We start from the raw sequence: 26,568 nt of genomic DNA on the forward strand, positions 1-26,568 counted from the left end.
ACAAGTAGTGCGCGCTTCGTAGCGCACTGAAAACCCAGACGTCCCTGAGGATAGCGGTGATTGTAGCGGAGCGTGACTACCTCCTGTGGGCAGCGTTGTCCCTTCAGGAGCACTTGGGCAGCTCCCCGGCAGGACTCCGGGGTGCCCAGCTCCCCAGTGCACTTTGCGCCCAGGGGAAGCCCCTGCAGGTCGGAGGAGATTACTTCGTTGGGGGGGGGGGGAGGAGAGGGCCAGGCAGGGTCCTGGAGGCAGAGCGGTGACCCAGGTGCGGCTCTGATTGCACGTGTGGAGGACGAGCTTTTCACGTCCGTCCCTTCTGCGTGTTCCTGGTCGGCGCCGGGCCAGCTCCCGTGGAGCTGGGGTGGTGGCGAGGAGGGCTGTCCTGCCCAAAGGGGCTGCCTGTTGTGAAGGCGCTGCTTTAGTCAAGAGTGCTGGAAGCTCTGTGTGCATCCTCGCAGGCAGGACCCTTGGCTTCGTCCACTGGGCGACAGCGGGGGCGTCGTGTGGTGCCATTGTTGTCCCCCCGTGTCCTGCTGCGCGGCCCGGGCTGCCGGCTGCAGGCCCCAGAGGGCTGGGTGGAGCGTGGGGCACTGTGCTGCTGGGTGGGCACCCGGCGGGGTGTGGGGAGGGTGCCCGGTGCCGACAGCTGATGCGTTGGGTTTCGGCATTTGTCGGTGGTCGCTCCGTTTCTGTCGCCTGACACGGCTCTCCCTTCTGCCCTGCAGGTTCCCTTGCAGCATCCCGGCCTTTGCAAGGACCGGCCCGTGTGGCCACCACCAGCTGGGCCCCCATTGGGCCCTGTCCAGCCTCGCTCACCTGTACCGGATACTCCACTTGGTAAGATGAAAGCGTAGATTCCTCTGTTTGTTCCTTGCGTCACTGCAGGAGAAGGGCAGATCGCTCTCCAGGTCCCTCCCAGGGCATGAGCCACCCTGACTGGGCTCTCGGCCGTGCTCCCCTGGTGCCTTAGCGGACGCAATTGATGGACCGCCTCTTACCCTCCCCAATCCTGCCCTGGGGAGGAGGTGTCCCTTGTAGAGTGCTACGGAGTAAGAGGCCTGTGACAGAAGGCAGGCGTGTCAGTTCTGCACACGGGCCTTCAACAGGGAGCACGTTCCGGGCTCCCCGAAGGAGAAGCCCACCCCTGCCATTGTCTGCAGCGTGTGGAGCCCTGACCTTCCACGGCCGTTGATCGGCTATGGAAGAGACACCTGAACCCGTGGCCTGTGGTGTCTCCCTCAGGGTCACGAGACCTGTCTCCCACTCGGTCTGATGCGGGGACGAGTGGGATCCGGGGAAGGAAGGCTCACCAGGTTTTGTGTGGCTTCAGCAAAGTCTTCGCAGGCGAGCCTAATCCTCCATCCCTTCTGTGGTTTTCAGCCCACGTAGGACCTGGCCCGGCCCCGGCATTGGCCGGCAGCTCCCGCCCGCCTGCGGCGGCCCCGGAGGCCCAGGTAAGTGGGGTGGCCGTGCTCCGTTGGACGTCGTCCTGGGAAAGGTGAGCTTCCTGTTTTCCCGGAAGCCATTCCCGCCCTCATCTCCAGACTGTGTGTCCTGTGACGGGTCTGGAGTGTCGTTCGCTTTCAAATTCAATCTCCCCAGGGGCCAGTGGGCTGCTTGTCCCTGGAGCCCGTCACCTTGGCGGGTGCCTGCCTAAGCCACGAGGGAGTGCTCAGAAGCCGAGGCCCGCAGACTTTGGCTGTGGGTTTCTCGAGATAGCGTGCGGAGGGTGAGCCCTCGCTCCACACTGGCTTCTCCTGGCTCTGCTGACTCCTTCCTGACGACCTGCACCTGGGGTTGCTCCTGGGTCACTGAGGCAGAGTCCTGTGTCGTCACTCGTTTGACTTGTTCCCTTGCTGAGGCCAGGTGATTCTCCTGTTTAGCATGCCCATTGAAATCCTCGTAACTGAGAAAGGGGCAAAGCCCTCCCTCCAGCTTTGTCCTGTGTGCTTTGTGCAGCTTTGAGTCTACCTGTTTGGTGTGGGATAAATGTCAGAACCCGTGACCGTCTGTTCTCGGGACGGAGATGTGCCTGGCCCGCCGCGTCCAGGTGTACTCTGGGTAGATGTTGCTTTTGTAGTAACAAATAGAGGCTTGCAGGGAAAGTGGCCCGCAGTGAAGAGGCCTACTTCCCTGCAGGGGAATTGCGACGCGCAGCAGCGTCCTCCCGACGTGCTCCCCAGCCCTGCGCCTGGTCGGGCCTGCCCTGCCCTGGAAGCTGTCAGAGCTGCTCCTGTGCGTCAGCATGACACGCCGCGGGATTTTGCGCCCGGGCTAGTAGGGTCCTTTTGGTGTCAGTTGTGGGATCCAGACATCCCACTTGAGTTTGCCGAAGGACACAAGTAGTGCGCGCTTCGTAGCGCACTGAAAACCCAGACGTCCCTGAGGATAGCGGTGATTGTAGCGGAGCGTGACTACCTCCTGTGGGCAGCGTTGTCCCTTCAGGAGCACTTGGGCAGCTCCCCGGCAGGACTCCGGGGTGCCCAGCTCCCCAGTGCACTTTGCGCCCAGGGGAAGCCCCTGCAGGTCGGAGGAGATTACTTCGTTGGGGGGGGGGGAGGAGAGGGCCAGGCAGGGTCCTGGAGGCAGAGCGGTGACCCAGGTGCGGCTCTGATTGCACGTGTGGAGGACGAGCTTTTCACGTCCGTCCCTTCTGCGTGTTCCTGGTCGGCGCCGGGCCAGCTCCCGTGGAGCTGGGGTGGTGGCGAGGAGGGCTGTCCTGCCCAAAGGGGCTGCCTGTTGTGAAGGCGCTGCTTTAGTCAAGAGTGCTGGAAGCTCTGTGTGCATCCTCGCAGGCAGGACCCTTGGCTTCGTCCACTGGGCGACAGCGGGGGCGTCGTGTGGTGCCATTGTTGTCCCCCCGTGTCCTGCTGCGCGGCCCGGGCTGCCGGCTGCAGGCCCCAGAGGGCTGGGTGGAGCGTGGGGCACTGTGCTGCTGGGTGGGCACCCGGCGGGGTGTGGGGAGGGTGCCCGGTGCCGACAGCTGATGCGTTGGGTTTCGGCATTTGTCGGTGGTCGCTCCGTTTCTGTCGCCTGACACGGCTCTCCCTTCTGCCCTGCAGGTTCCCTTGCAGCATCCCGGCCTTTGCAAGGACCGGCCCGTGTGGCCACCACCAGCTGGGCCCCCATTGGGCCCTGTCCAGCCTCGCTCACCTGTACCGGATACTCCACTTGGTAAGATGAAAGCGTAGATTCCTCTGTTTGTTCCTTGCGTCACTGCAGGAGAAGGGCAGATCGCTCTCCAGGTCCCTCCCAGGGCATGAGCCACCCTGACTGGGCTCTCGGCCGTGCTCCCCTGGTGCCTTAGCGGACGCAATTGATGGACCGCCTCTTACCCTCCCCAATCCTGCCCTGGGGAGGAGGTGTCCCTTGTAGAGTGCTACGGAGTAAGAGGCCTGTGACAGAAGGCAGGCGTGTCAGTTCTGCACACGGGCCTTCAACAGGGAGCACGTTCCGGGCTCCCCGAAGGAGAAGCCCACCCCTGCCATTGTCTGCAGCGTGTGGAGCCCTGACCTTCCACGGCCGTTGATCGGCTATGGAAGAGACACCTGAACCCGTGGCCTGTGGTGTCTCCCTCAGGGTCACGAGACCTGTCTCCCACTCGGTCTGATGCGGGGACGAGTGGGATCCGGGGAAGGAAGGCTCACCAGGTTTTGTGTGGCTTCAGCAAAGTCTTCGCAGGCGAGCCTAATCCTCCATCCCTTCTGTGGTTTTCAGCCCACGTAGGACCTGGCCCGGCCCCGGCATTGGCCGGCAGCTCCCGCCCGCCTGCGGCGGCCCCGGAGGCCCAGGTAAGTGGGGTGGCCGTGCTCCGTTGGACGTCGTCCTGGGAAAGGTGAGCTTCCTGTTTTCCCGGAAGCCATTCCCGCCCTCATCTCCAGACTGTGTGTCCTGTGACGGGTCTGGAGTGTCGTTCGCTTTCAAATTCAATCTCCCCAGGGGCCAGTGGGCTGCTTGTCCCTGGAGCCCGTCACCTTGGCGGGTGCCTGCCTAAGCCACGAGGGAGTGCTCAGAAGCCGAGGCCCGCAGACTTTGGCTGTGGGTTTCTCGAGATAGCGTGCGGAGGGTGAGCCCTCGCTCCACACTGGCTTCTCCTGGCTCTGCTGACTCCTTCCTGACGACCTGCACCTGGGGTTGCTCCTGGGTCACTGAGGCAGAGTCCTGTGTCGTCACTCGTTTGACTTGTTCCCTTGCTGAGGCCAGGTGATTCTCCTGTTTAGCATGCCCATTGAAATCCTCGTAACTGAGAAAGGGGCAAAGCCCTCCCTCCAGCTTTGTCCTGTGTGCTTTGTGCAGCTTTGAGTCTACCTGTTTGGTGTGGGATAAATGTCAGAACCCGTGACCGTCTGTTCTCGGGACGGAGATGTGCCTGGCCCGCCGCGTCCAGGTGTACTCTGGGTAGATGTTGCTTTTGTAGTAACAAATAGAGGCTTGCAGGGAAAGTGGCCCGCAGTGAAGAGGCCTACTTCCCTGCAGGGGAATTGCGACGCGCAGCAGCGTCCTCCCGACGTGCTCCCCAGCCCTGCGCCTGGTCGGGCCTGACCTGCCCTGGAAGCTGTCAGAGCTGCTCCTGTGCGTCAGCATGACACGCCGCGGGATTTTGCGCCCGGGCTAGTAGGGTCCTTTTGGTGTCAGTTGTGGGATCCAGACATCCCACTTGAGTTTGCCGAAGGACACAAGTAGTGCGCGCTTCGTAGCGCACTGAAAACCCAGACGTCCCTGAGGATAGCGGTGATTGTAGCGGAGCGTGACTACCTCCTGTGGGCAGCGTTGTCCCTTCAGGAGCACTTGGGCAGCTCCCCGGCAGGACTCCGGGGTGCCCAGCTCCCCAGTGCACTTTGCGCCCAGGGGAAGCCCCTGCAGGTCGGAGGAGATTACTTCGTTGGGGGGGGGGGAGGAGAGGGCCAGGCAGGGTCCTGGAGGCAGAGCGGTGACCCAGGTGCGGCTCTGATTGCACGTGTGGAGGACGAGCTTTTCACGTCCGTCCCTTCTGCGTGTTCCTGGTCGGCGCCGGGCCAGCTCCCGTGGAGCTGGGGTGGTGGCGAGGAGGGCTGTCCTGCCCAAAGGGGCTGCCTGTTGTGAAGGCGCTGCTTTAGTCAAGAGTGCTGGAAGCTCTGTGTGCATCCTCGCAGGCAGGACCCTTGGCTTCGTCCACTGGGCGACAGCGGGGGCGTCGTGTGGTGCCATTGTTGTCCCCCCGTGTCCTGCTGCGCGGCCCGGGCTGCCGGCTGCAGGCCCCAGAGGGCTGGGTGGAGCGTGGGGCACTGTGCTGCTGGGTGGGCACCCGGCGGGGTGTGGGGAGGGTGCCCGGTGCCGACAGCTGATGCGTTGGGTTTCGGCATTTGTCGGTGGTCGCTCCGTTTCTGTCGCCTGACACGGCTCTCCCTTCTGCCCTGCAGGTTCCCTTGCAGCATCCCGGCCTTTGCAAGGACCGGCCCGTGTGGCCACCACCAGCTGGGCCCCCATTGGGCCCTGTCCAGCCTCGCTCACCTGTACCGGATACTCCACTTGGTAAGATGAAAGCGTAGATTCCTCTGTTTGTTCCTTGCGTCACTGCAGGAGAAGGGCAGATCGCTCTCCAGGTCCCTCCCAGGGCATGGGCCACCCTGACTGGGCTCTCGGCCGTGCTCCCCTGGTGCCTTAGCGGACGCAATTGATGGACCGCCTCTTACCCTCCCCAATCCTGCCCTGGGGAGGAGGTGTCCCTTGTAGAGTGCTACGGAGTAAGAGGCCTGTGACAGAAGGCAGGCGTGTCAGTTCTGCACACGGGCCTTCAACAGGGAGCACGTTCCGGGCTCCCCGAAGGAGAAGCCCACCCCTGCCATTGTCTGCAGCGTGTGGAGCCCTGACCTTCCACGGCCGTTGATCGGCTATGGAAGAGACACCTGAACCCGTGGCCTGTGGTGTCTCCCTCAGGGTCACGAGACCTGTCTCCCACTCGGTCTGATGCGGGGACGAGTGGGATCCGGGGAAGGAAGGCTCACCAGGTTTTGTGTGGCTTCAGCAAAGTCTTCGCAGGCGAGCCTAATCCTCCATCCCTTCTGTGGTTTTCAGCCCACGTAGGACCTGGCCCGGCCCCGGCATTGGCCGGCAGCTCCCGCCCGCCTGCGGCGGCCCCGGAGGCCCAGGTAAGTGGGGTGGCCGTGCTCCGTTGGACGTCGTCCTGGGAAAGGTGAGCTTCCTGTTTTCCCGGAAGCCATTCCCGCCCTCATCTCCAGACTGTGTGTCCTGTGACGGGTCTGGAGTGTCGTTCGCTTTCAAATTCAATCTCCCCAGGGGCCAGTGGGCTGCTTGTCCCTGGAGCCCGTCACCTTGGCGGGTGCCTGCCTAAGCCACGAGGGAGTGCTCAGAAGCCGAGGCCCGCAGACTTTGGCTGTGGGTTTCTCGAGATAGCGTGCGGAGGGTGAGCCCTCGCTCCACACTGGCTTCTCCTGGCTCTGCTGACTCCTTCCTGACGACCTGCACCTGGGGTTGCTCCTGGGTCACTGAGGCAGAGTCCTGTGTCGTCACTCGTTTGACTTGTTCCCTTGCTGAGGCCAGGTGATTCTCCTGTTTAGCATGCCCATTGAAATCCTCGTAACTGAGAAAGGGGCAAAGCCCTCCCTCCAGCTTTGTCCTGTGTGCTTTGTGCAGCTTTGAGTCTACCTGTTTGGTGTGGGATAAATGTCAGAACCCGTGACCGTCTGTTCTCGGGACGGAGATGTGCCTGGCCCGCCGCGTCCAGGTGTACTCTGGGTAGATGTTGCTTTTGTAGTAACAAATAGAGGCTTGCAGGGAAAGTGGCCCGCAGTGAAGAGGCCTACTTCCCTGCAGGGGAATTGCGACGCGCAGCAGCGTCCTCCCGACGTGCTCCCCAGCCCTGCGCCTGGTCGGGCCTGCCCTGCCCTGGAAGCTGTCAGAGCTGCTCCTGTGCGTCAGCATGACACGCCGCGGGATTTTGCGCCCGGGCTAGTAGGGTCCTTTTGGTGTCAGTTGTGGGATCCAGACATCCCACTTGAGTTTGCCGAAGGACACAAGTAGTGCGCGCTTCGTAGCGCACTGAAAACCCAGACGTCCCTGAGGATAGCGGTGATTGTAGCGGAGCGTGACTACCTCCTGTGGGCAGCGTTGTCCCTTCAGGAGCACTTGGGCAGCTCCCCGGCAGGACTCCGGGGTGCCCAGCTCCCCAGTGCACTTTGCGCCCAGGGGAAGCCCCTGCAGGTCGGAGGAGATTACTTCGTTGGGGGGGGGGGAGGAGAGGGCCAGGCAGGGTCCTGGAGGCAGAGCGGTGACCCAGGTGCGGCTCTGATTGCACGTGTGGAGGACGAGCTTTTCACGTCCGTCCCTTCTGCGTGTTCCTGGTCGGCGCCGGGCCAGCTCCCGTGGAGCTGGGGTGGTGGCGAGGAGGGCTGTCCTGCCCAAAGGGGCTGCCTGTTGTGAAGGCGCTGCTTTAGTCAAGAGTGCTGGAAGCTCTGTGTGCATCCTCGCAGGCAGGACCCTTGGCTTCGTCCACTGGGCGACAGCGGGGGCGTCGTGTGGTGCCATTGTTGTCCCCCCGTGTCCTGCTGCGCGGCCCGGGCTGCCGGCTGCAGGCCCCAGAGGGCTGGGTGGAGCGTGGGGCACTGTGCTGCTGGGTGGGCACCCGGCGGGGTGTGGGGAGGGTGCCCGGTGCCGACAGCTGATGCGTTGGGTTTCGGCATTTGTCGGTGGTCGCTCCGTTTCTGTCGCCTGACACGGCTCTCCCTTCTGCCCTGCAGGTTCCCTTGCAGCATCCCGGCCTTTGCAAGGACCGGCCCGTGTGGCCACCACCAGCTGGGCCCCCATTGGGCCCTGTCCAGCCTCGCTCACCTGTACCGGATACTCCACTTGGTAAGATGAAAGCGTAGATTCCTCTGTTTGTTCCTTGCGTCACTGCAGGAGAAGGGCAGATCGCTCTCCAGGTCCCTCCCAGGGCATGGGCCACCCTGACTGGGCTCTCGGCCGTGCTCCCCTGGTGCCTTAGCGGACGCAATTGATGGACCGCCTCTTACCCTCCCCAATCCTGCCCTGGGGAGGAGGTGTCCCTTGTAGAGTGCTACGGAGTAAGAGGCCTGTGACAGAAGGCAGGCGTGTCAGTTCTGCACACGGGCCTTCAACAGGGAGCACGTTCCGGGCTCCCCGAAGGAGAAGCCCACCCCTGCCATTGTCTGCAGCGTGTGGAGCCCTGACCTTCCACGGCCGTTGATCGGCTATGGAAGAGACACCTGAACCCGTGGCCTGTGGTGTCTCCCTCAGGGTCACGAGACCTGTCTCCCACTCGGTCTGATGCGGGGACGAGTGGGATCCGGGGAAGGAAGGCTCACCAGGTTTTGTGTGGCTTCAGCAAAGTCTTCGCAGGCGAGCCTAATCCTCCATCCCTTCTGTGGTTTTCAGCCCACGTAGGACCTGGCCCGGCCCCGGCATTGGCCGGCAGCTCCCGCCCGCCTGCGGCGGCCCCGGAGGCCCAGGTAAGTGGGGTGGCCGTGCTCCGTTGGACGTCGTCCTGGGAAAGGTGAGCTTCCTGTTTTCCCGGAAGCCATTCCCGCCCTCATCTCCAGACTGTGTGTCCTGTGACGGGTCTGGAGTGTCGTTCGCTTTCAAATTCAATCTCCCCAGGGGCCAGTGGGCTGCTTGTCCCTGGAGCCCGTCACCTTGGCGGGTGCCTGCCTAAGCCACGAGGGAGTGCTCAGAAGCCGAGGCCCGCAGACTTTGGCTGTGGGTTTCTCGAGATAGCGTGCGGAGGGTGAGCCCTCGCTCCACACTGGCTTCTCCTGGCTCTGCTGACTCCTTCCTGACGACCTGCACCTGGGGTTGCTCCTGGGTCACTGAGGCAGAGTCCTGTGTCGTCACTCGTTTGACTTGTTCCCTTGCTGAGGCCAGGTGATTCTCCTGTTTAGCATGCCCATTGAAATCCTCGTAACTGAGAAAGGGGCAAAGCCCTCCCTCCAGCTTTGTCCTGTGTGCTTTGTGCAGCTTTGAGTCTACCTGTTTGGTGTGGGATAAATGTCAGAACCCGTGACCGTCTGTTCTCGGGACGGAGATGTGCCTGGCCCGCCGCGTCCAGGTGTACTCTGGGTAGATGTTGCTTTTGTAGTAACAAATAGAGGCTTGCAGGGAAAGTGGCCCGCAGTGAAGAGGCCTACTTCCCTGCAGGGGAATTGCGACGCGCAGCAGCGTCCTCCCGACGTGCTCCCCAGCCCTGCGCCTGGTCGGGCCTGCCCTGCCCTGGAAGCTGTCAGAGCTGCTCCTGTGCGTCAGCATGACACGCCGCGGGATTTTGCGCCCGGGCTAGTAGGGTCCTTTTGGTGTCAGTTGTGGGATCCAGACATCCCACTTGAGTTTGCCGAAGGACACAAGTAGTGCGCGCTTCGTAGCGCACTGAAAACCCAGACGTCCCTGAGGATAGCGGTGATTGTAGCGGAGCGTGACTACCTCCTGTGGGCAGCGTTGTCCCTTCAGGAGCACTTGGGCAGCTCCCCGGCAGGACTCCGGGGTGCCCAGCTCCCCAGTGCACTTTGCGCCCAGGGGAAGCCCCTGCAGGTCGGAGGAGATTACTTCGTTGGGGGTGGGGGGAGGAGAGGGCCAGGCAGGGTCCTGGAGGCAGAGCGGTGACCCAGGTGCGGCTCTGATTGCACGTGTGGAGGACGAGCTTTTCACGTCCGTCCCTTCTGCGTGTTCCTGGTCGGCGCCGGGCCAGCTCCCGTGGAGCTGGGGTGGTGGCGAGGAGGGCTGTCCTGCCCAAAGGGGCTGCCTGTTGTGAAGGCGCTGCTTTAGTCAAGAGTGCTGGAAGCTCTGTGTGCATCCTCGCAGGCAGGACCCTTGGCTTCGTCCACTGGGCGACAGCGGGGGCGTCGTGTGGTGCCATTGTTGTCCCCCCGTGTCCTGCTGCGCGGCCCGGGCTGCCGGCTGCAGGCCCCAGAGGGCTGGGTGGAGCGTGGGGCACTGTGCTGCTGGGTGGGCACCCGGCGGGGTGTGGGGAGGGTGCCCGGTGCCGACAGCTGATGCGTTGGGTTTCGGCATTTGTCGGTGGTCGCTCCGTTTCTGTCGCCTGACACGGCTCTCCCTTCTGCCCTGCAGGTTCCCTTGCAGCATCCCGGCCTTTGCAAGGACCGGCCCGTGTTGCCACCACCAGCTGGGCCCCCATTGGGCCCTGTCCAGCCTCGCTCACCTGTACCGGATACTCCACTTGGTAAGATGAAAGCGTAGATTCCTCTGTTTGTTCCTTGCGTCACTGCAGGAGAAGGGCAGATCGCTCTCCAGGTCCCTCCCAGGGCATGGGCCACCCTGACTGGGCTCTCGGCCGTGCTCCCCTGGTGCCTTAGCGGACGCAATTGATGGACCGCCTCTTACCCTCCCCAATCCTGCCCTGGGGAGGAGGTGTCCCTTGTAGAGTGCTACGGAGTAAGAGGCCTGTGACAGAAGGCAGGCGTGTCAGTTCTGCACACGGGCCTTCAACAGGGAGCACGTTCCGGGCTCCCCGAAGGAGAAGCCCACCCCTGCCATTGTCTGCAGCGTGTGGAGCCCTGACCTTCCACGGCCGTTGATCGGCTATGGAAGAGACACCTGAACCCGTGGCCTGTGGTGTCTCCCTCAGGGTCACGAGACCTGTCTCCCACTCGGTCTGATGCGGGGACGAGTGGGATCCAGGGAAGGAAGGCTCACCAGGTTTTGTGTGGCTTCAGCAAAGTCTTCGCAGGCGAGCCTAATCCTCCATCCCTTCTGTGGTTTTCAGCCCACGTAGGACCTGGCCCGGCCCCGGCATTGGCCGGCAGCTCCCGCCCGCCTGCGGCGGCCCCGGAGGCCCAGGTAAGTGGGGTGGCCGTGCTCCGTTGGACGTCGTCCTGGGAAAGGTGAGCTTCCTGTTTTCCCGGAAGCCATTCCCGCCCTCATCTCCAGACTGTGTGTCCTGTGACGGGTCTGGAGTGTCGTTCGCTTTCAAATTCAATCTCCCCAGGGGCCAGTGGGCTGCTTGTCCCTGGAGCCCGTCACCTTGGCGGGTGCCTGCCTAAGCCACGAGGGAGTGCTCAGAAGCCGAGGCCCGCAGACTTTGGCTGTGGGTTTCTCGAGATAGCGTGCGGAGGGTGAGCCCTCGCTCCACACTGGCTTCTCCTGGCTCTGCTGACTCCTTCCTGACGACCTGCACCTGGGGTTGCTCCTGGGTCACTGAGGCAGAGTCCTGTGTCGTCACTCGTTTGACTTGTTCCCTTGCTGAGGCCAGGTGATTCTCCTGTTTAGCATGCCCATTGAAATCCTCGTAACTGAGAAAGGGGCAAAGCCCTCCCTCCAGCTTTGTCCTGTGTGCTTTGTGCAGCTTTGAGTCTACCTGTTTGGTGTGGGATAAATGTCAGAACCCGTGACCGTCTGTTCTCGGGACGGAGATGTGCCTGGCCCGCCGCGTCCAGGTGTACTCTGGGTAGATGTTGCTTTTGTAGTAACAAATAGAGGCTTGCAGGGAAAGTGGCCCGCAGTGAAGAGGCCTACTTCCCTGCAGGGGAATTGCGACGCGCAGCAGCGTCCTCCCGACGTGCTCCCCAGCCCTGCGCCTGGTCGGGCCTGCCCTGCCCTGGAAGCTGTCAGAGCTGCTCCTGTGCGTCAGCATGACACGCCGCGGGATTTTGCGCCCGGGCTAGTAGGGTCCTTTTGGTGTCAGTTGTGGGATCCAGACATCCCACTTGAGTTTGCCGAAGGACACAAGTAGTGCGCGCTTCGTAGCGCACTGAAAACCCAGACGTCCCTGAGGATAGCGGTGATTGTAGCGGAGCGTGACTACCTCCTGTGGGCAGCGTTGTCCCTTCAGGAGCACTTGGGCAGCTCCCCGGCAGGACTCCGGGGTGCCCAGCTCCCCAGTGCACTTTGCGCCCAGGGGAAGCCCCTGCAGGTCGGAGGAGATTACTTCGTTGGGGGTGGGGGGAGGAGAGGGCCAGGCAGGGTCCTGGAGGCAGAGCGGTGACCCAGGTGCGGCTCTGATTGCACGTGTGGAGGACGAGCTTTTCACGTCCGTCCCTTCTGCGTGTTCCTGGTCGGCGCCGGGCCAGCTCCCGTGGAGCTGGGGTGGTGGCGAGGAGGGCTGTCCTGCCCAAAGGGGCTGCCTGTTGTGAAGGCGCTGCTTTAGTCAAGAGTGCTGGAAGCTCTGTGTGCATCCTCGCAGGCAGGACCCTTGGCTTCGTCCACTGGGCGACAGCGGGGGCGTCGTGTGGTGCCATTGTTGTCCCCCCGTGTCCTGCTGCGCGGCCCGGGCTGCCGGCTGCAGGCCCCAGAGGGCTGGGTGGAGCGTGGGGCACTGTGCTGCTGGGTGGGCACCCGGCGGGGTGTGGGGAGGGTGCCCGGTGCCGACAGCTGATGCGTTGGGTTTCGGCATTTGTCGGTGGTCGCTCCGTTTCTGTCGCCTGACACGGCTCTCCCTTCTGCCCTGCAGGTTCCCTTGCAGCATCCCGGCCTTTGCAAGGACCGGCCCGTGTTGCCACCACCAGCTGGGCCCCCATTGGGCCCTGTCCAGCCTCGCTCACCTGTACCGGATACTCCACTTGGTAAGATGAAAGCGTAGATTCCTCTGTTTGTTCCTTGCGTCACTGCAGGAGAAGGGCAGATCGCTCTCCAGGTCCCTCCCAGGGCATGGGCCACCCTGACTGGGCTCTCGGCCGTGCTCCCCTGGTGCCTTAGCGGACGCAATTGATGGACCGCCTCTTACCCTCCCCAATCCTGCCCTGGGGAGGAGGTGTCCCTTGTAGAGTGCTACGGAGTAAGAGGCCTGTGACAGAAGGCAGGCGTGTCAGTTCTGCACACGGGCCTTCAACAGGGAGCACGTTCCGGGCTCCCCGAAGGAGAAGCCCACCCCTGCCATTGTCTGCAGCGTGTGGAGCCCTGACCTTCCACGGCCGTTGATCGGCTATGGAAGAGACACCTGAACCCGTGGCCTGTGGTGTCTCCCTCAGGGTCACGAGACCTGTCTCCCACTCGGTCTGATGCGGGGACGAGTGGGATCCGGGGAAGGAAGGCTCACCAGGTTTTGTGTGGCTTCAGCAAAGTCTTCGCAGGCGAGCCTAATCCTCCATCCCTTCTGTGGTTTTCAGCCCACGTAGGACCTGGCCCGGCCCCGGCATTGGCCGGCAGCTCCCGCCCGCCTGCGGCGGCCCCGGAGGCCCAGGTAAGTGGGGTGGCCGTGCTCCGTTGGACGTCGTCCTGGGAAAGGTGAGCTTCCTGTTTTCCCGGAAGCCATTCCCGCCCTCATCTCCAGACTGTGTGTCCTGTGACGGGTCTGGAGTGTCGTTCGCTTTCAAATTCAATCTCCCCAGGGGCCAGTGGGCTGCTTGTCCCTGGAGCCCGTCACCTTGGCGGGTGCCTGCCTAAGCCACGAGGGAGTGCTCAGAAGCCGAGGCCCGCAGACTTTGGCTGTGGGTTTCTCGAGATAGCGTGCGGAGGGTGAGCCCTCGCTCCACACTGGCTTCTCCTGGCTCTGCTGACTCCTTCCTGACGACCTGCACCTGGGGTTGCTCCTGGGTCACTGAGGCAGAGTCCTGTGTCGTCACTCGTTTGACTTGTTCCCTTGCTGAGGCCAGGTGATTCTCCTGTTTAGCATGCCCATTGAAATCCTCGTAACTGAGAAAGGGGCAAAGCCCTCCCTCCAGCTTTGTCCTGTGTGCTTTGTGCAGCTTTGAGTCTACCTGTTTGGTGTGGGATAAATGTCAGAACCCGTGACCGTCTGTTCTCGGGACGGAGATGTGCCTGGCCCGCCGCGTCCAGGTGTACTCTGGGTAGATGTTGCTTTTGTAGTAACAAATAGAGGCTTGCAGGGAAAGTGGCCCGCAGTGAAGAGGCCTACTTCCCTGCAGGGGAATTGCGACGCGCAGCAGCGTCCTCCCGACGTGCTCCCCAGCCCTGCGCCTGGTCGGGCCTGCCCTGCCCTGGAAGCTGTCAGAGCTGCTCCTGTGCGTCAGCATGACACGCCGCGGGATTTTGCGCCCGGGCTAGTAGGGTCCTTTTGGTGTCAGTTGTGGGATCCAGACATCCCACTTGAGTTTGCCGAAGGACACAAGTAGTGCGCGCTTCGTAGCGCACTGAAAACCCAGACGTCCCTGAGGATAGCGGTGATTGTAGCGGAGCGTGACTACCTCCTGTGGGCAGCGTTGTCCCTTCAGGAGCACTTGGGCAGCTCCCCGGCAGGACTCCGGGGTGCCCAGCTCCCCAGTGCACTTTGCGCCCAGGGGAAGCCCCTGCAGGTCGGAGGAGATTACTTCGTTGGGGGGGGGGGGAGGAGAGGGCCAGGCAGGGTCCTGGAGGCAGAGCGGTGACCCAGGTGCGGCTCTGATTGCACGTGTGGAGGACGAGCTTTTCACGTCCGTCCCTTCTGCGTGTTCCTGGTCGGCGCCGGGCCAGCTCCCGTGGAGCTGGGGTGGTGGCGAGGAGGGCTGTCCTGCCCAAAGGGGCTGCCTGTTGTGAAGGCGCTGCTTTAGTCAAGAGTGCTGGAAGCTCTGTGTGCATCCTCGCAGGCAGGACCCTTGGCTTCGTCCACTGGGCGACAGCGGGGGCGTCGTGTGGTGCCATTGTTGTCCCCCCGTGTCCTGCTGCGCGGCCCGGGCTGCCGGCTGCAGGCCCCAGAGGGCTGGGTGGAGCGTGGGGCACTGTGCTGCTGGGTGGGCACCCGGCGGGGTGTGGGGAGGGTGCCCGGTGCCGACAGCTGATGCGTTGGGTTTCGGCATTTGTCGGTGGTCGCTCCGTTTCTGTCGCCTGACACGGCTCTCCCTTCTGCCCTGCAGGTTCCCTTGCAGCATCCCGGCCTTTGCAAGGACCGGCCCGTGTGGCCACCACCAGCTGGGCCCCCATTGGGCCCTGTCCAGCCTCGCTCACCTGTACCGGATACTCCACTTGGTAAGATGAAAGCGTAGATTCCTCTGTTTGTTCCTTGCGTCACTGCAGGAGAAGGGCAGATCGCTCTCCAGGTCCCTCCCAGGGCATGAGCCACCCTGACTGGGCTCTCGGCCGTGCTCCCCTGGTGCCTTAGCGGACGCAATTGATGGACCGCCTCTTACCCTCCCCAATCCTGCCCTGGGGAGGAGGTGTCCCTTGTAGAGTGCTACGGAGTAAGAGGCCTGTGACAGAAGGCAGGCGTGTCAGTTCTGCACACGGGCCTTCAACAGGGAGCACGTTCCGGGCTCCCCGAAGGAGAAGCCCACCCCTGCCATTGTCTGCAGCGTGTGGAGCCCTGACCTTCCACGGCCGTTGATCGGCTATGGAAGAGACACCTGAACCCGTGGCCTGTGGTGTCTCCCTCAGGGTCACGAGACCTGTCTCCCACTCGGTCTGATGCGGGGACGAGTGGGATCCGGGGAAGGAAGGCTCACCAGGTTTTGTGTGGCTTCAGCAAAGTCTTCGCAGGCGAGCCTAATCCTCCATCCCTTCTGTGGTTTTCAGCCCACGTAGGACCTGGCCCGGCCCCGGCATTGGCCGGCAGCTCCCGCCCGCCTGCGGCGGCCCCGGAGGCCCAGGTAAGTGGGGTGGCCGTGCTCCGTTGGACGTCGTCCTGGGAAAGGTGAGCTTCCTGTTTTCCCGGAAGCCATTCCCGCCCTCATCTCCAGACTGTGTGTCCTGTGACGGGTCTGGAGTGTCGTTCGCTTTCAAATTCAATCTCCCCAGGGGCCAGTGGGCTGCTTGTCCCTGGAGCCCGTCACCTTGGCGGGTGCCTGCCTAAGCCACGAGGGAGTGCTCAGAAGCCGAGGCCCGCAGACTTTGGCTGTGGGTTTCTCGAGATAGCGTGCGGAGGGTGAGCCCTCGCTCCACACTGGCTTCTCCTGGCTCTGCTGACTCCTTCCTGACGACCTGCACCTGGGGTTGCTCCTGGGTCACTGAGGCAGAGTCCTGTGTCGTCACTCGTTTGACTTGTTCCCTTGCTGAGGCCAGGTGATTCTCCTGTTTAGCATGCCCATTGAAATCCTCGTAACTGAGAAAGGGGCAAAGCCCTCCCTCCAGCTTTGTCCTGTGTGCTTTGTGCAGCTTTGAGTCTACCTGTTTGGTGTGGGATAAATGTCAGAACCCGTGACCGTCTGTTCTCGGGACGGAGATGTGCCTGGCCCGCCGCGTCCAGGTGTACTCTGGGTAGATGTTGCTTTTGTAGTAACAAATAGAGGCTTGCAGGGAAAGTGGCCCGCAGTGAAGAGGCCTACTTCCCTGCAGGGGAATTGCGACGCGCAGCAGCGTCCTCCCGACGTGCTCCCCAGCCCTGCGCCTGGTCGGGCCTGCCCTGCCCTGGAAGCTGTCAGAGCTGCTCCTGTGCGTCAGCATGACACGCCGCGGGATTTTGCGCCCGGGCTAGTAGGGTCCTTTTGGTGTCAGTTGTGGGATCCAGACATCCCACTTGAGTTTGCCGAAGGACACAAGTAGTGCGCGCTTCGTAGCGCACTGAAAACCCAGACGTCCCTGAGGATAGCGGTGATTGTAGCGGAGCGTGACTACCTCCTGTGGGCAGCGTTGTCCCTTCAGGAGCACTTGGGCAGCTCCCCGGCAGGACTCCGGGGTGCCCAGCTCCCCAGTGCACTTTGCGCCCAGGGGAAGCCCCTGCAGGTCGGAGGAGATTACTTCGTTGGGGGGGGGGGAGGAGAGGGCCAGGCAGGGTCCTGGAGGCAGAGCGGTGACCCAGGTGCGGCTCTGATTGCACGTGTGGAGGACGAGCTTTTCACGTCCGTCCCTTCTGCGTGTTCCTGGTCGGCGCCGGGCCAGCTCCCGTGGAGCTGGGGTGGTGGCGAGGAGGGCTGTCCTGCCCAAAGGGGCTGCCTGTTGTGAAGGCGCTGCTTTAGTCAAGAGTGCTGGAAGCTCTGTGTGCATCCTCGCAGGCAGGACCCTTGGCTTCGTCCACTGGGCGACAGCGGGGGCGTCGTGTGGTGCCATTGTTGTCCCCCCGTGTCCTGCTGCGCGGCCCGGGCTGCCGGCTGCAGGCCCCAGAGGGCTGGGTGGAGCGTGGGGCACTGTGCTGCTGGGTGGGCACCCGGCGGGGTGTGGGGAGGGTGCCCGGTGCCGACAGCTGATGCGTTGGGTTTCGGCATTTGTCGGTGGTCGCTCCGTTTCTGTCGCCTGACACGGCTCTCCCTTCTGCCCTGCAGGTTCCCTTGCAGCATCCCGGCCTTTGCAAGGACCGGCCCGTGTTGCCACCACCAGCTGGGCCCCCATTGGGCCCTGTCCAGCCTCGCTCACCTGTACCGGATACTCCACTTGGTAAGATGAAAGCGTAGATTCCTCTGTTTGTTCCTTGCGTCACTGCAGGAGAAGGGCAGATCGCTCTCCAGGTCCCTCCCAGGGCATGGGCCACCCTGACTGGGCTCTCGGCCGTGCTCCCCTGGTGCCTTAGCGGACGCAATTGATGGACCGCCTCTTACCCTCCCCAATCCTGCCCTGGGGAGGAGGTGTCCCTTGTAGAGTGCTACGGAGTAAGAGGCCTGTGACAGAAGGCAGGCGTGTCAGTTCTGCACACGGGCCTTCAACAGGGAGCACGTTCCGGGCTCCCCGAAGGAGAAGCCCACCCCTGCCATTGTCTGCAGCGTGTGGAGCCCTGACCTTCCACGGCCGTTGATCGGCTATGGAAGAGACACCTGAACCCGTGGCCTGTGGTGTCTCCCTCAGGGTCACGAGACCTGTCTCCCACTCGGTCTGATGCGGGGACGAGTGGGATCCGGGGAAGGAAGGCTCACCAGGTTTTGTGTGGCTTCAGCAAAGTCTTCGCAGGCGAGCCTAATCCTCCATCCCTTCTGTGGTTTTCAGCCCACGTAGGACCTGGCCCGGCCCCGGCATTGGCCGGCAGCTCCCGCCCGCCTGCGGCGGCCCCGGAGGCCCAGGTAAGTGGGGTGGCCGTGCTCCGTTGGACGTCGTCCTGGGAAAGGTGAGCTTCCTGTTTTCCCGGAAGCCATTCCCGCCCTCATCTCCAGACTGTGTGTCCTGTGACGGGTCTGGAGTGTCGTTCGCTTTCAAATTCAATCTCCCCAGGGGCCAGTGGGCTGCTTGTCCCTGGAGCCCGTCACCTTGGCGGGTGCCTGCCTAAGCCACGAGGGAGTGCTCAGAAGCCGAGGCCCGCAGACTTTGGCTGTGGGTTTCTCGAGATAGCGTGCGGAGGGTGAGCCCTCGCTCCACACTGGCTTCTCCTGGCTCTGCTGACTCCTTCCTGACGACCTGCACCTGGGGTTGCTCCTGGGTCACTGAGGCAGAGTCCTGTGTCGTCACTCGTTTGACTTGTTCCCTTGCTGAGGCCAGGTGATTCTCCTGTTTAGCATGCCCATTGAAATCCTCGTAACTGAGAAAGGGGCAAAGCCCTCCCTCCAGCTTTGTCCTGTGTGCTTTGTGCAGCTTTGAGTCTACCTGTTTGGTGTGGGATAAATGTCAGAACCCGTGACCGTCTGTTCTCGGGACGGAGATGTGCCTGGCCCGCCGCGTCCAGGTGTACTCTGGGTAGATGTTGCTTTTGTAGTAACAAATAGAGGCTTGCAGGGAAAGTGGCCCGCAGTGAAGAGGCCTACTTCCCTGCAGGGGAATTGCGACGCGCAGCAGCGTCCTCCCGACGTGCTCCCCAGCCCTGCGCCTGGTCGGGCCTGCCCTGCCCTGGAAGCTGTCAGAGCTGCTCCTGTGCGTCAGCATGACACGCCGCGGGATTTTGCGCCCGGGCTAGTAGGGTCCTTTTGGTGTCAGTTGTGGGATCCAGACATCCCACTTGAGTTTGCCGAAGGACACAAGTAGTGCGCGCTTCGTAGCGCACTGAAAACCCAGACGTCCCTGAGGATAGCGGTGATTGTAGCGGAGCGTGACTACCTCCTGTGGGCAGCGTTGTCCCTTCAGGAGCACTTGGGCAGCTCCCCGGCAGGACTCCGGGGTGCCCAGCTCCCCAGTGCACTTTGCGCCCAGGGGAAGCCCCTGCAGGTCGGAGGAGATTACTTCGTTGGGGGGGGGGGGAGGAGAGGGCCAGGCAGGGTCCTGGAGGCAGAGCGGTGACCCAGGTGCGGCTCTGATTGCACGTGTGGAGGACGAGCTTTTCACGTCCGTCCCTTCTGCGTGTTCCTGGTCGGCGCCGGGCCAGCTCCCGTGGAGCTGGGGTGGTGGCGAGGAGGGCTGTCCTGCCCAAAGGGGCTGCCTGTTGTGAAGGCGCTGCTTTAGTCAAGAGTGCTGGAAGCTCTGTGTGCATCCTCGCAGGCAGGACCCTTGGCTTCGTCCACTGGGCGACAGCGGGGGCGTCGTGTGGTGCCATTGTTGTCCCCCCGTGTCCTGCTGCGCGGCCCGGGCTGCCGGCTGCAGGCCCCAGAGGGCTGGGTGGAGCGTGGGGCACTGTGCTGCTGGGTGGGCACCCGGCGGGGTGTGGGGAGGGTGCCCGGTGCCGACAGCTGATGCGTTGGGTTTCGGCATTTGTCGGTGGTCGCTCCGTTTCTGTCGCCTGACACGGCTCTCCCTTCTGCCCTGCAGGTTCCCTTGCAGCATCCCGGCCTTTGCAAGGACCGGCCCGTGTGGCCACCACCAGCTGGGCCCCCATTGGGCCCTGTCCAGCCTCGCTCACCTGTACCGGATACTCCACTTGGTAAGATGAAAGCGTAGATTCCTCTGTTTGTTCCTTGCGTCACTGCAGGAGAAGGGCAGATCGCTCTCCAGGTCCCTCCCAGGGCATGGGCCACCCTGACTGGGCTCTCGGCCGTGCTCCCCTGGTGCCTTAGCGGACGCAATTGATGGACCGCCTCTTACCCTCCCCAATCCTGCCCTGGGGAGGAGGTGTCCCTTGTAGAGTGCTACGGAGTAAGAGGCCTGTGACAGAAGGCAGGCGTGTCAGTTCTGCACACGGGCCTTCAACAGGGAGCACGTTCCGGGCTCCCCGAAGGAGAAGCCCACCCCTGCCATTGTCTGCAGCGTGTGGAGCCCTGACCTTCCACGGCCGTTGATCGGCTATGGAAGAGACACCTGAACCCGTGGCCTGTGGTGTCTCCCTCAGGGTCACGAGACCTGTCTCCCACTCGGTCTGATGCGGGGACGAGTGGGATCCGGGGAAGGAAGGCTCACCAGGTTTTGTGTGGCTTCAGCAAAGTCTTCGCAGGCGAGCCTAATCCTCCATCCCTTCTGTGGTTTTCAGCCCACGTAGGACCTGGCCCGGCCCCGGCATTGGCCGGCAGCTCCCGCCCGCCTGCGGCGGCCCCGGAGGCCCAGGTAAGTGGGGTGGCCGTGCTCCGTTGGACGTCGTCCTGGGAAAGGTGAGCTTCCTGTTTTCCCGGAAGCCATTCCCGCCCTCATCTCCAGACTGTGTGTCCTGTGACGGGTCTGGAGTGTCGTTCGCTTTCAAATTCAATCTCCCCAGGGGCCAGTGGGCTGCTTGTCCCTGGAGCCCGTCACCTTGGCGGGTGCCTGCCTAAGCCACGAGGGAGTGCTCAGAAGCCGAGGCCCGCAGACTTTGGCTGTGGGTTTCTCGAGATAGCGTGCGGAGGGTGAGCCCTCGCTCCACACTGGCTTCTCCTGGCTCTGCTGACTCCTTCCTGACGACCTGCACCTGGGGTTGCTCCTGGGTCACTGAGGCAGAGTCCTGTGTCGTCACTCGTTTGACTTGTTCCCTTGCTGAGGCCAGGTGATTCTCCTGTTTAGCATGCCCATTGAAATCCTCGTAACTGAGAAAGGGGCAAAGCCCTCCCTCCAGCTTTGTCCTGTGTGCTTTGTGCAGCTTTGAGTCTACCTGTTTGGTGTGGGATAAATGTCAGAACCCGTGACCGTCTGTTCTCGGGACGGAGATGTGCCTGGCCCGCCGCGTCCAGGTGTACTCTGGGTAGATGTTGCTTTTGTAGTAACAAATAGAGGCTTGCAGGGAAAGTGGCCCGCAGTGAAGAGGCCTACTTCCCTGCAGGGGAATTGCGACGCGCAGCAGCGTCCTCCCGACGTGCTCCCCAGCCCTGCGCCTGGTCGGGCCTGCCCTGCCCTGGAAGCTGTCAGAGCTGCTCCTGTGCGTCAGCATGACACGCCGCGGGATTTTGCGCCCGGGCTAGTAGGGTCCTTTTGGTGTCAGTTGTGGGATCCAGACATCCCACTTGAGTTTGCCGAAGGACACAAGTAGTGCGCGCTTCGTAGCGCACTGAAAACCCAGACGTCCCTGAGGATAGCGGTGATTGTAGCGGAGCGTGACTACCTCCTGTGGGCAGCGTTGTCCCTTCAGGAGCACTTGGGCAGCTCCCCGGCAGGACTCCGGGGTGCCCAGCTCCCCAGTGCACTTTGCGCCCAGGGGAAGCCCCTGCAGGTCGGAGGAGATTACTTCGTTGGGGGGGGGGGGAGGAGAGGGCCAGGCAGGGTCCTGGAGGCAGAGCGGTGACCCAGGTGCGGCTCTGATTGCACGTGTGGAGGACGAGCTTTTCACGTCCGTCCCTTCTGCGTGTTCCTGGTCGGCGCCGGGCCAGCTCCCGTGGAGCTGGGGTGGTGGCGAGGAGGGCTGTCCTGCCCAAAGGGGCTGCCTGTTGTGAAGGCGCTGCTTTAGTCAAGAGTGCTGGAAGCTCTGTGTGCATCCTCGCAGGCAGGACCCTTGGCTTCGTCCACTGGGCGACAGCGGGGGCGTCGTGTGGTGCCATTGTTGTCCCCCCGTGTCCTGCTGCGCGGCCCGGGCTGCCGGCTGCAGGCCCCAGAGGGCTGGGTGGAGCGTGGGGCACTGTGCTGCTGGGTGGGCACCCGGCGGGGTGTGGGGAGGGTGCCCGGTGCCGACAGCTGATGCGTTGGGTTTCGGCATTTGTCGGTGGTCGCTCCGTTTCTGTCGCCTGACACGGCTCTCCCTTCTGCCCTGCAGGTTCCCTTGCAGCATCCCGGCCTTTGCAAGGACCGGCCCGTGTGGCCACCACCAGCTGGGCCCCCATTGGGCCCTGTCCAGCCTCGCTCACCTGTACCGGATACTCCACTTGGTAAGATGAAAGCGTAGATTCCTCTGTTTGTTCCTTGCGTCACTGCAGGAGAAGGGCAGATCGCTCTCCAGGTCCCTCCCAGGGCATGGGCCACCCTGACTGGGCTCTCGGCCGTGCTCCCCTGGTGCCTTAGCGGACGCAATTGATGGACCGCCTCTTACCCTCCCCAATCCTGCCCTGGGGAGGAGGTGTCCCTTGTAGAGTGCTACGGAGTAAGAGGCCTGTGACAGAAGGCAGGCGTGTCAGTTCTGCACACGGGCCTTCAACAGGGAGCACGTTCCGGGCTCCCCGAAGGAGAAGCCCACCCCTGCCATTGTCTGCAGCGTGTGGAGCCCTGACCTTCCACGGCCGTTGATCGGCTATGGAAGAGACACCTGAACCCGTGGCCTGTGGTGTCTCCCTCAGGGTCACGAGACCTGTCTCCCACTCGGTCTGATGCGGGGACGAGTGGGATCCGGGGAAGGAAGGCTCACCAGGTTTTGTGTGGCTTCAGCAAAGTCTTCGCAGGCGAGCCTAATCCTCCATCCCTTCTGTGGTTTTCAGCCCACGTAGGACCTGGCCCGGCCCCGGCATTGGCCGGCAGCTCCCGCCCGCCTGCGGCGGCCCCGGAGGCCCAGGTAAGTGGGGTGGCCGTGCTCCGTTGGACGTCGTCCTGGGAAAGGTGAGCTTCCTGTTTTCCCGGAAGCCATTCCCGCCCTCATCTCCAGACTGTGTGTCCTGTGACGGGTCTGGAGTGTCGTTCGCTTTCAAATTCAATCTCCCCAGGGGCCAGTGGGCTGCTTGTCCCTGGAGCCCGTCACCTTGGCGGGTGCCTGCCTAAGCCACGAGGGAGTGCTCAGAAGCCGAGGCCCGCAGACTTTGGCTGTGGGTTTCTCGAGATAGCGTGCGGAGGGTGAGCCCTCGCTCCACACTGGCTTCTCCTGGCTCTGCTGACTCCTTCCTGACGACCTGCACCTGGGGTTGCTCCTGGGTCACTGAGGCAGAGTCCTGTGTCGTCACTCGTTTGACTTGTTCCCTTGCTGAGGCCAGGTGATTCTCCTGTTTAGCATGCCCATTGAAATCCTCGTAACTGAGAAAGGGGCAAAGCCCTCCCTCCAGCTTTGTCCTGTGTGCTTTGTGCAGCTTTGAGTCTACCTGTTTGGTGTGGGATAAATGTCAGAACCCGTGACCGTCTGTTCTCGGGACGGAGATGTGCCTGGCCCGCCGCGTCCAGGTGTACTCTGGGTAGATGTTGCTTTTGTAGTAACAAATAGAGGCTTGCAGGGAAAGTGGCCCGCAGTGAAGAGGCCTACTTCCCTGCAGGGGAATTGCGACGCGCAGCAGCGTCCTCCCGACGTGCTCCCCAGCCCTGCGCCTGGTCGGGCCTGCCCTGCCCTGGAAGCTGTCAGAGCTGCTCCTGTGCGTCAGCATGACACGCCGCGGGATTTTGCGCCCGGGCTAGTAGGGTCCTTTTGGTGTCAGTTGTGGGATCCAGACATCCCACTTGAGTTTGCCGAAGGACACAAGTAGTGCGCGCTTCGTAGCGCACTGAAAACCCAGACGTCCCTGAGGATAGCGGTGATTGTAGCGGAGCGTGACTACCTCCTGTGGGCAGCGTTGTCCCTTCAGGAGCACTTGGGCAGCTCCCCGGCAGGACTCCGGGGTGCCCAGCTCCCCAGTGCACTTTGCGCCCAGGGGAAGCCCCTGCAGGTCGGAGGAGATTACTTCGTTGGGGGGGGGGGGAGGAGAGGGCCAGGCAGGGTCCTGGAGGCAGAGCGGTGACCCAGGTGCGGCTCTGATTGCACGTGTGGAGGACGAGCTTTTCACGTCCGTCCCTTCTGCGTGTTCCTGGTCGGCGCCGGGCCAGCTCCCGTGGAGCTGGGGTGGTGGCGAGGAGGGCTGTCCTGCCCAAAGGGGCTGCCTGTTGTGAAGGCGCTGCTTTAGTCAAGAGTGCTGGAAGCTCTGTGTGCATCCTCGCAGGCAGGACCCTTGGCTTCGTCCACTGGGCGACAGCGGGGGCGTCGTGTGGTGCCATTGTTGTCCCCCCGTGTCCTGCTGCGCGGCCCGGGCTGCCGGCTGCAGGCCCCAGAGGGCTGGGTGGAGCGTGGGGCACTGTGCTGCTGGGTGGGCACCCGGCGGGGTGTGGGGAGGGTGCCCGGTGCCGACAGCTGATGCGTTGGGTTTCGGCATTTGTCGGTGGTCGCTCCGTTTCTGTCGCCTGACACGGCTCTCCCTTCTGCCCTGCAGGTTCCCTTGCAGCATCCCGGCCTTTGCAAGGACCGGCCCGTGTTGCCACCACCAGCTGGGCCCCCATTGGGCCCTGTCCAGCCTCGCTCACCTGTACCGGATACTCCACTTGGTAAGATGAAAGCGTAGATTCCTCTGTTTGTTCCTTGCGTCACTGCAGGAGAAGGGCAGATCGCTCTCCAGGTCCCTCCCAGGGCATGGGCCACCCTGACTGGGCTCTCGGCCGTGCTCCCCTGGTGCCTTAGCGGACGCAATTGATGGACCGCCTCTTACCCTCCCCAATCCTGCCCTGGGGAGGAGGTGTCCCTTGTAGAGTGCTACGGAGTAAGAGGCCTGTGACAGAAGGCAGGCGTGTCAGTTCTGCACACGGGCCTTCAACAGGGAGCACGTTCCGGGCTCCCCGAAGGAGAAGCCCACCCCTGCCATTGTCTGCAGCGTGTGGAGCCCTGACCTTCCACGGCCGTTGATCGGCTATGGAAGAGACACCTGAACCCGTGGCCTGTGGTGTCTCCCTCAGGGTCACGAGACCTGTCTCCCACTCGGTCTGATGCGGGGACGAGTGGGATCCGGGGAAGGAAGGCTCACCAGGTTTTGTGTGGCTTCAGCAAAGTCTTCGCAGGCGAGCCTAATCCTCCATCCCTTCTGTGGTTTTCAGCCCACGTAGGACCTGGCCCGGCCCCGGCATTGGCCGGCAGCTCCCGCCCGCCTGCGGCGGCCCCGGAGGCCCAGGTAAGTGGGGTGGCCGTGCTCCGTTGGACGTCGTCCTGGGAAAGGTGAGCTTCCTGTTTTCCCGGAAGCCATTCCCGCCCTCATCTCCAGACTGTGTGTCCTGTGACGGGTCTGGAGTGTCGTTCGCTTTCAAATTCAATCTCCCCAGGGGCCAGTGGGCTGCTTGTCCCTGGAGCCCGTCACCTTGGCGGGTGCCTGCCTAAGCCACGAGGGAGTGCTCAGAAGCCGAGGCCCGCAGACTTTGGCTGTGGGTTTCTCGAGATAGCGTGCGGAGGGTGAGCCCTCGCTCCACACTGGCTTCTCCTGGCTCTGCTGACTCCTTCCTGACGACCTGCACCTGGGGTTGCTCCTGGGTCACTGAGGCAGAGTCCTGTGTCGTCACTCGTTTGACTTGTTCCCTTGCTGAGGCCAGGTGATTCTCCTGTTTAGCATGCCCATTGAAATCCTCGTAACTGAGAAAGGGGCAAAGCCCTCCCTCCAGCTTTGTCCTGTGTGCTTTGTGCAGCTTTGAGTCTACCTGTTTGGTGTGGGATAAATGTCAGAACCCGTGACCGTCTGTTCTCGGGACGGAGATGTGCCTGGCCCGCCGCGTCCAGGTGTACTCTGGGTAGATGTTGCTTTTGTAGTAACAAATAGAGGCTTGCAGGGAAAGTGGCCCGCAGTGAAGAGGCCTACTTCCCTGCAGGGGAATTGCGACGCGCAGCAGCGTCCTCCCGACGTGCTCCCCAGCCCTGCGCCTGGTCGGGCCTGCCCTGCCCTGGAAGCTGTCAGAGCTGCTCCTGTGCGTCAGCATGACACGCCGCGGGATTTTGCGCCCGGGCTAGTAGGGTCCTTTTGGTGTCAGTTGTGGGATCCAGACATCCCACTTGAGTTTGCCGAAGGACACAAGTAGTGCGCGCTTCGTAGCGCACTGAAAACCCAGACGTCCCTGAGGATAGCGGTGATTGTAGCGGAGCGTGACTACCTCCTGTGGGCAGCGTTGTCCCTTCAGGAGCACTTGGGCAGCTCCCCGGCAGGACTCCGGGGTGCCCAGCTCCCCAGTGCACTTTGCGCCCAGGGGAAGCCCCTGCAGGTCGGAGGAGATTACTTCGTTGGGGGGGGGGGGAGGAGAGGGCCAGGCAGGGTCCTGGAGGCAGAGCGGTGACCCAGGTGCGGCTCTGATTGCACGTGTGGAGGACGAGCTTTTCACGTCCGTCCCTTCTGCGTGTTCCTGGTCGGCGCCGGGCCAGCTCCCGTGGAGCTGGGGTGGTGGCGAGGAGGGCTGTCCTGCCCAAAGGGGCTGCCTGTTGTGAAGGCGCTGCTTTAGTCAAGAGTGCTGGAAGCTCTGTGTGCATCCTCGCAGGCAGGACCCTTGGCTTCGTCCACTGGGCGACAGCGGGGGCGTCGTGTGGTGCCATTGTTGTCCCCCCGTGTCCTGCTGCGCGGCCCGGGCTGCCGGCTGCAGGCCCCAGAGGGCTGGGTGGAGCGTGGGGCACTGTGCTGCTGGGTGGGCACCCGGCGGGGTGTGGGGAGGGTGCCCGGTGCCGACAGCTGATGCGTTGGGTTTCGGCATTTGTCGGTGGTCGCTCCGTTTCTGTCGCCTGACACGGCTCTCCCTTCTGCCCTGCAGGTTCCCTTGCAGCATCCCGGCCTTTGCAAGGACCGGCCCGTGTGGCCACCACCAGCTGGGCCCCCATTGGGCCCTGTCCAGCCTCGCTCACCTGTACCGGATACTCCACTTGGTAAGATGAAAGCGTAG

At 63.0% G+C, this 26,568-nt stretch overlaps 1 protein-coding gene across 1 annotated transcript; it reads left to right on the top strand.

Moving 5' to 3' along the window:
- Positions 1 to 842: 842 nt before the first annotated feature.
- Positions 843 to 26,568, top strand: LOC140689629 (uncharacterized). The gene is made up of 23 exons (XM_072950620.1): positions 843 to 850; positions 1,331 to 1,454; positions 3,063 to 3,174; positions 3,718 to 3,791; positions 5,400 to 5,524; positions 6,055 to 6,128; positions 7,737 to 7,848; positions 8,392 to 8,465; positions 10,075 to 10,186; positions 10,730 to 10,803; positions 12,413 to 12,524; positions 13,068 to 13,141; positions 14,751 to 14,862; positions 15,406 to 15,479; positions 17,088 to 17,199; positions 17,743 to 17,816; positions 19,426 to 19,537; positions 20,081 to 20,154; positions 21,764 to 21,875; positions 22,369 to 22,492; positions 24,102 to 24,213; positions 24,757 to 24,830; positions 26,440 to 26,568. Exons 1-23 carry the CDS (start codon positions 843 to 845, stop codon positions 26,566 to 26,568), a joined length of 2,184 nt encoding a protein of 727 aa, XP_072806721.1.

Source organism: Vicugna pacos, chromosome 27, assembly GCF_048564905.1.
Source record: "Vicugna pacos chromosome 27, VicPac4, whole genome shotgun sequence".
In the NCBI taxonomy this organism is placed as follows: Eukaryota; Metazoa; Chordata; class Mammalia; order Artiodactyla; family Camelidae; genus Vicugna; species Vicugna pacos.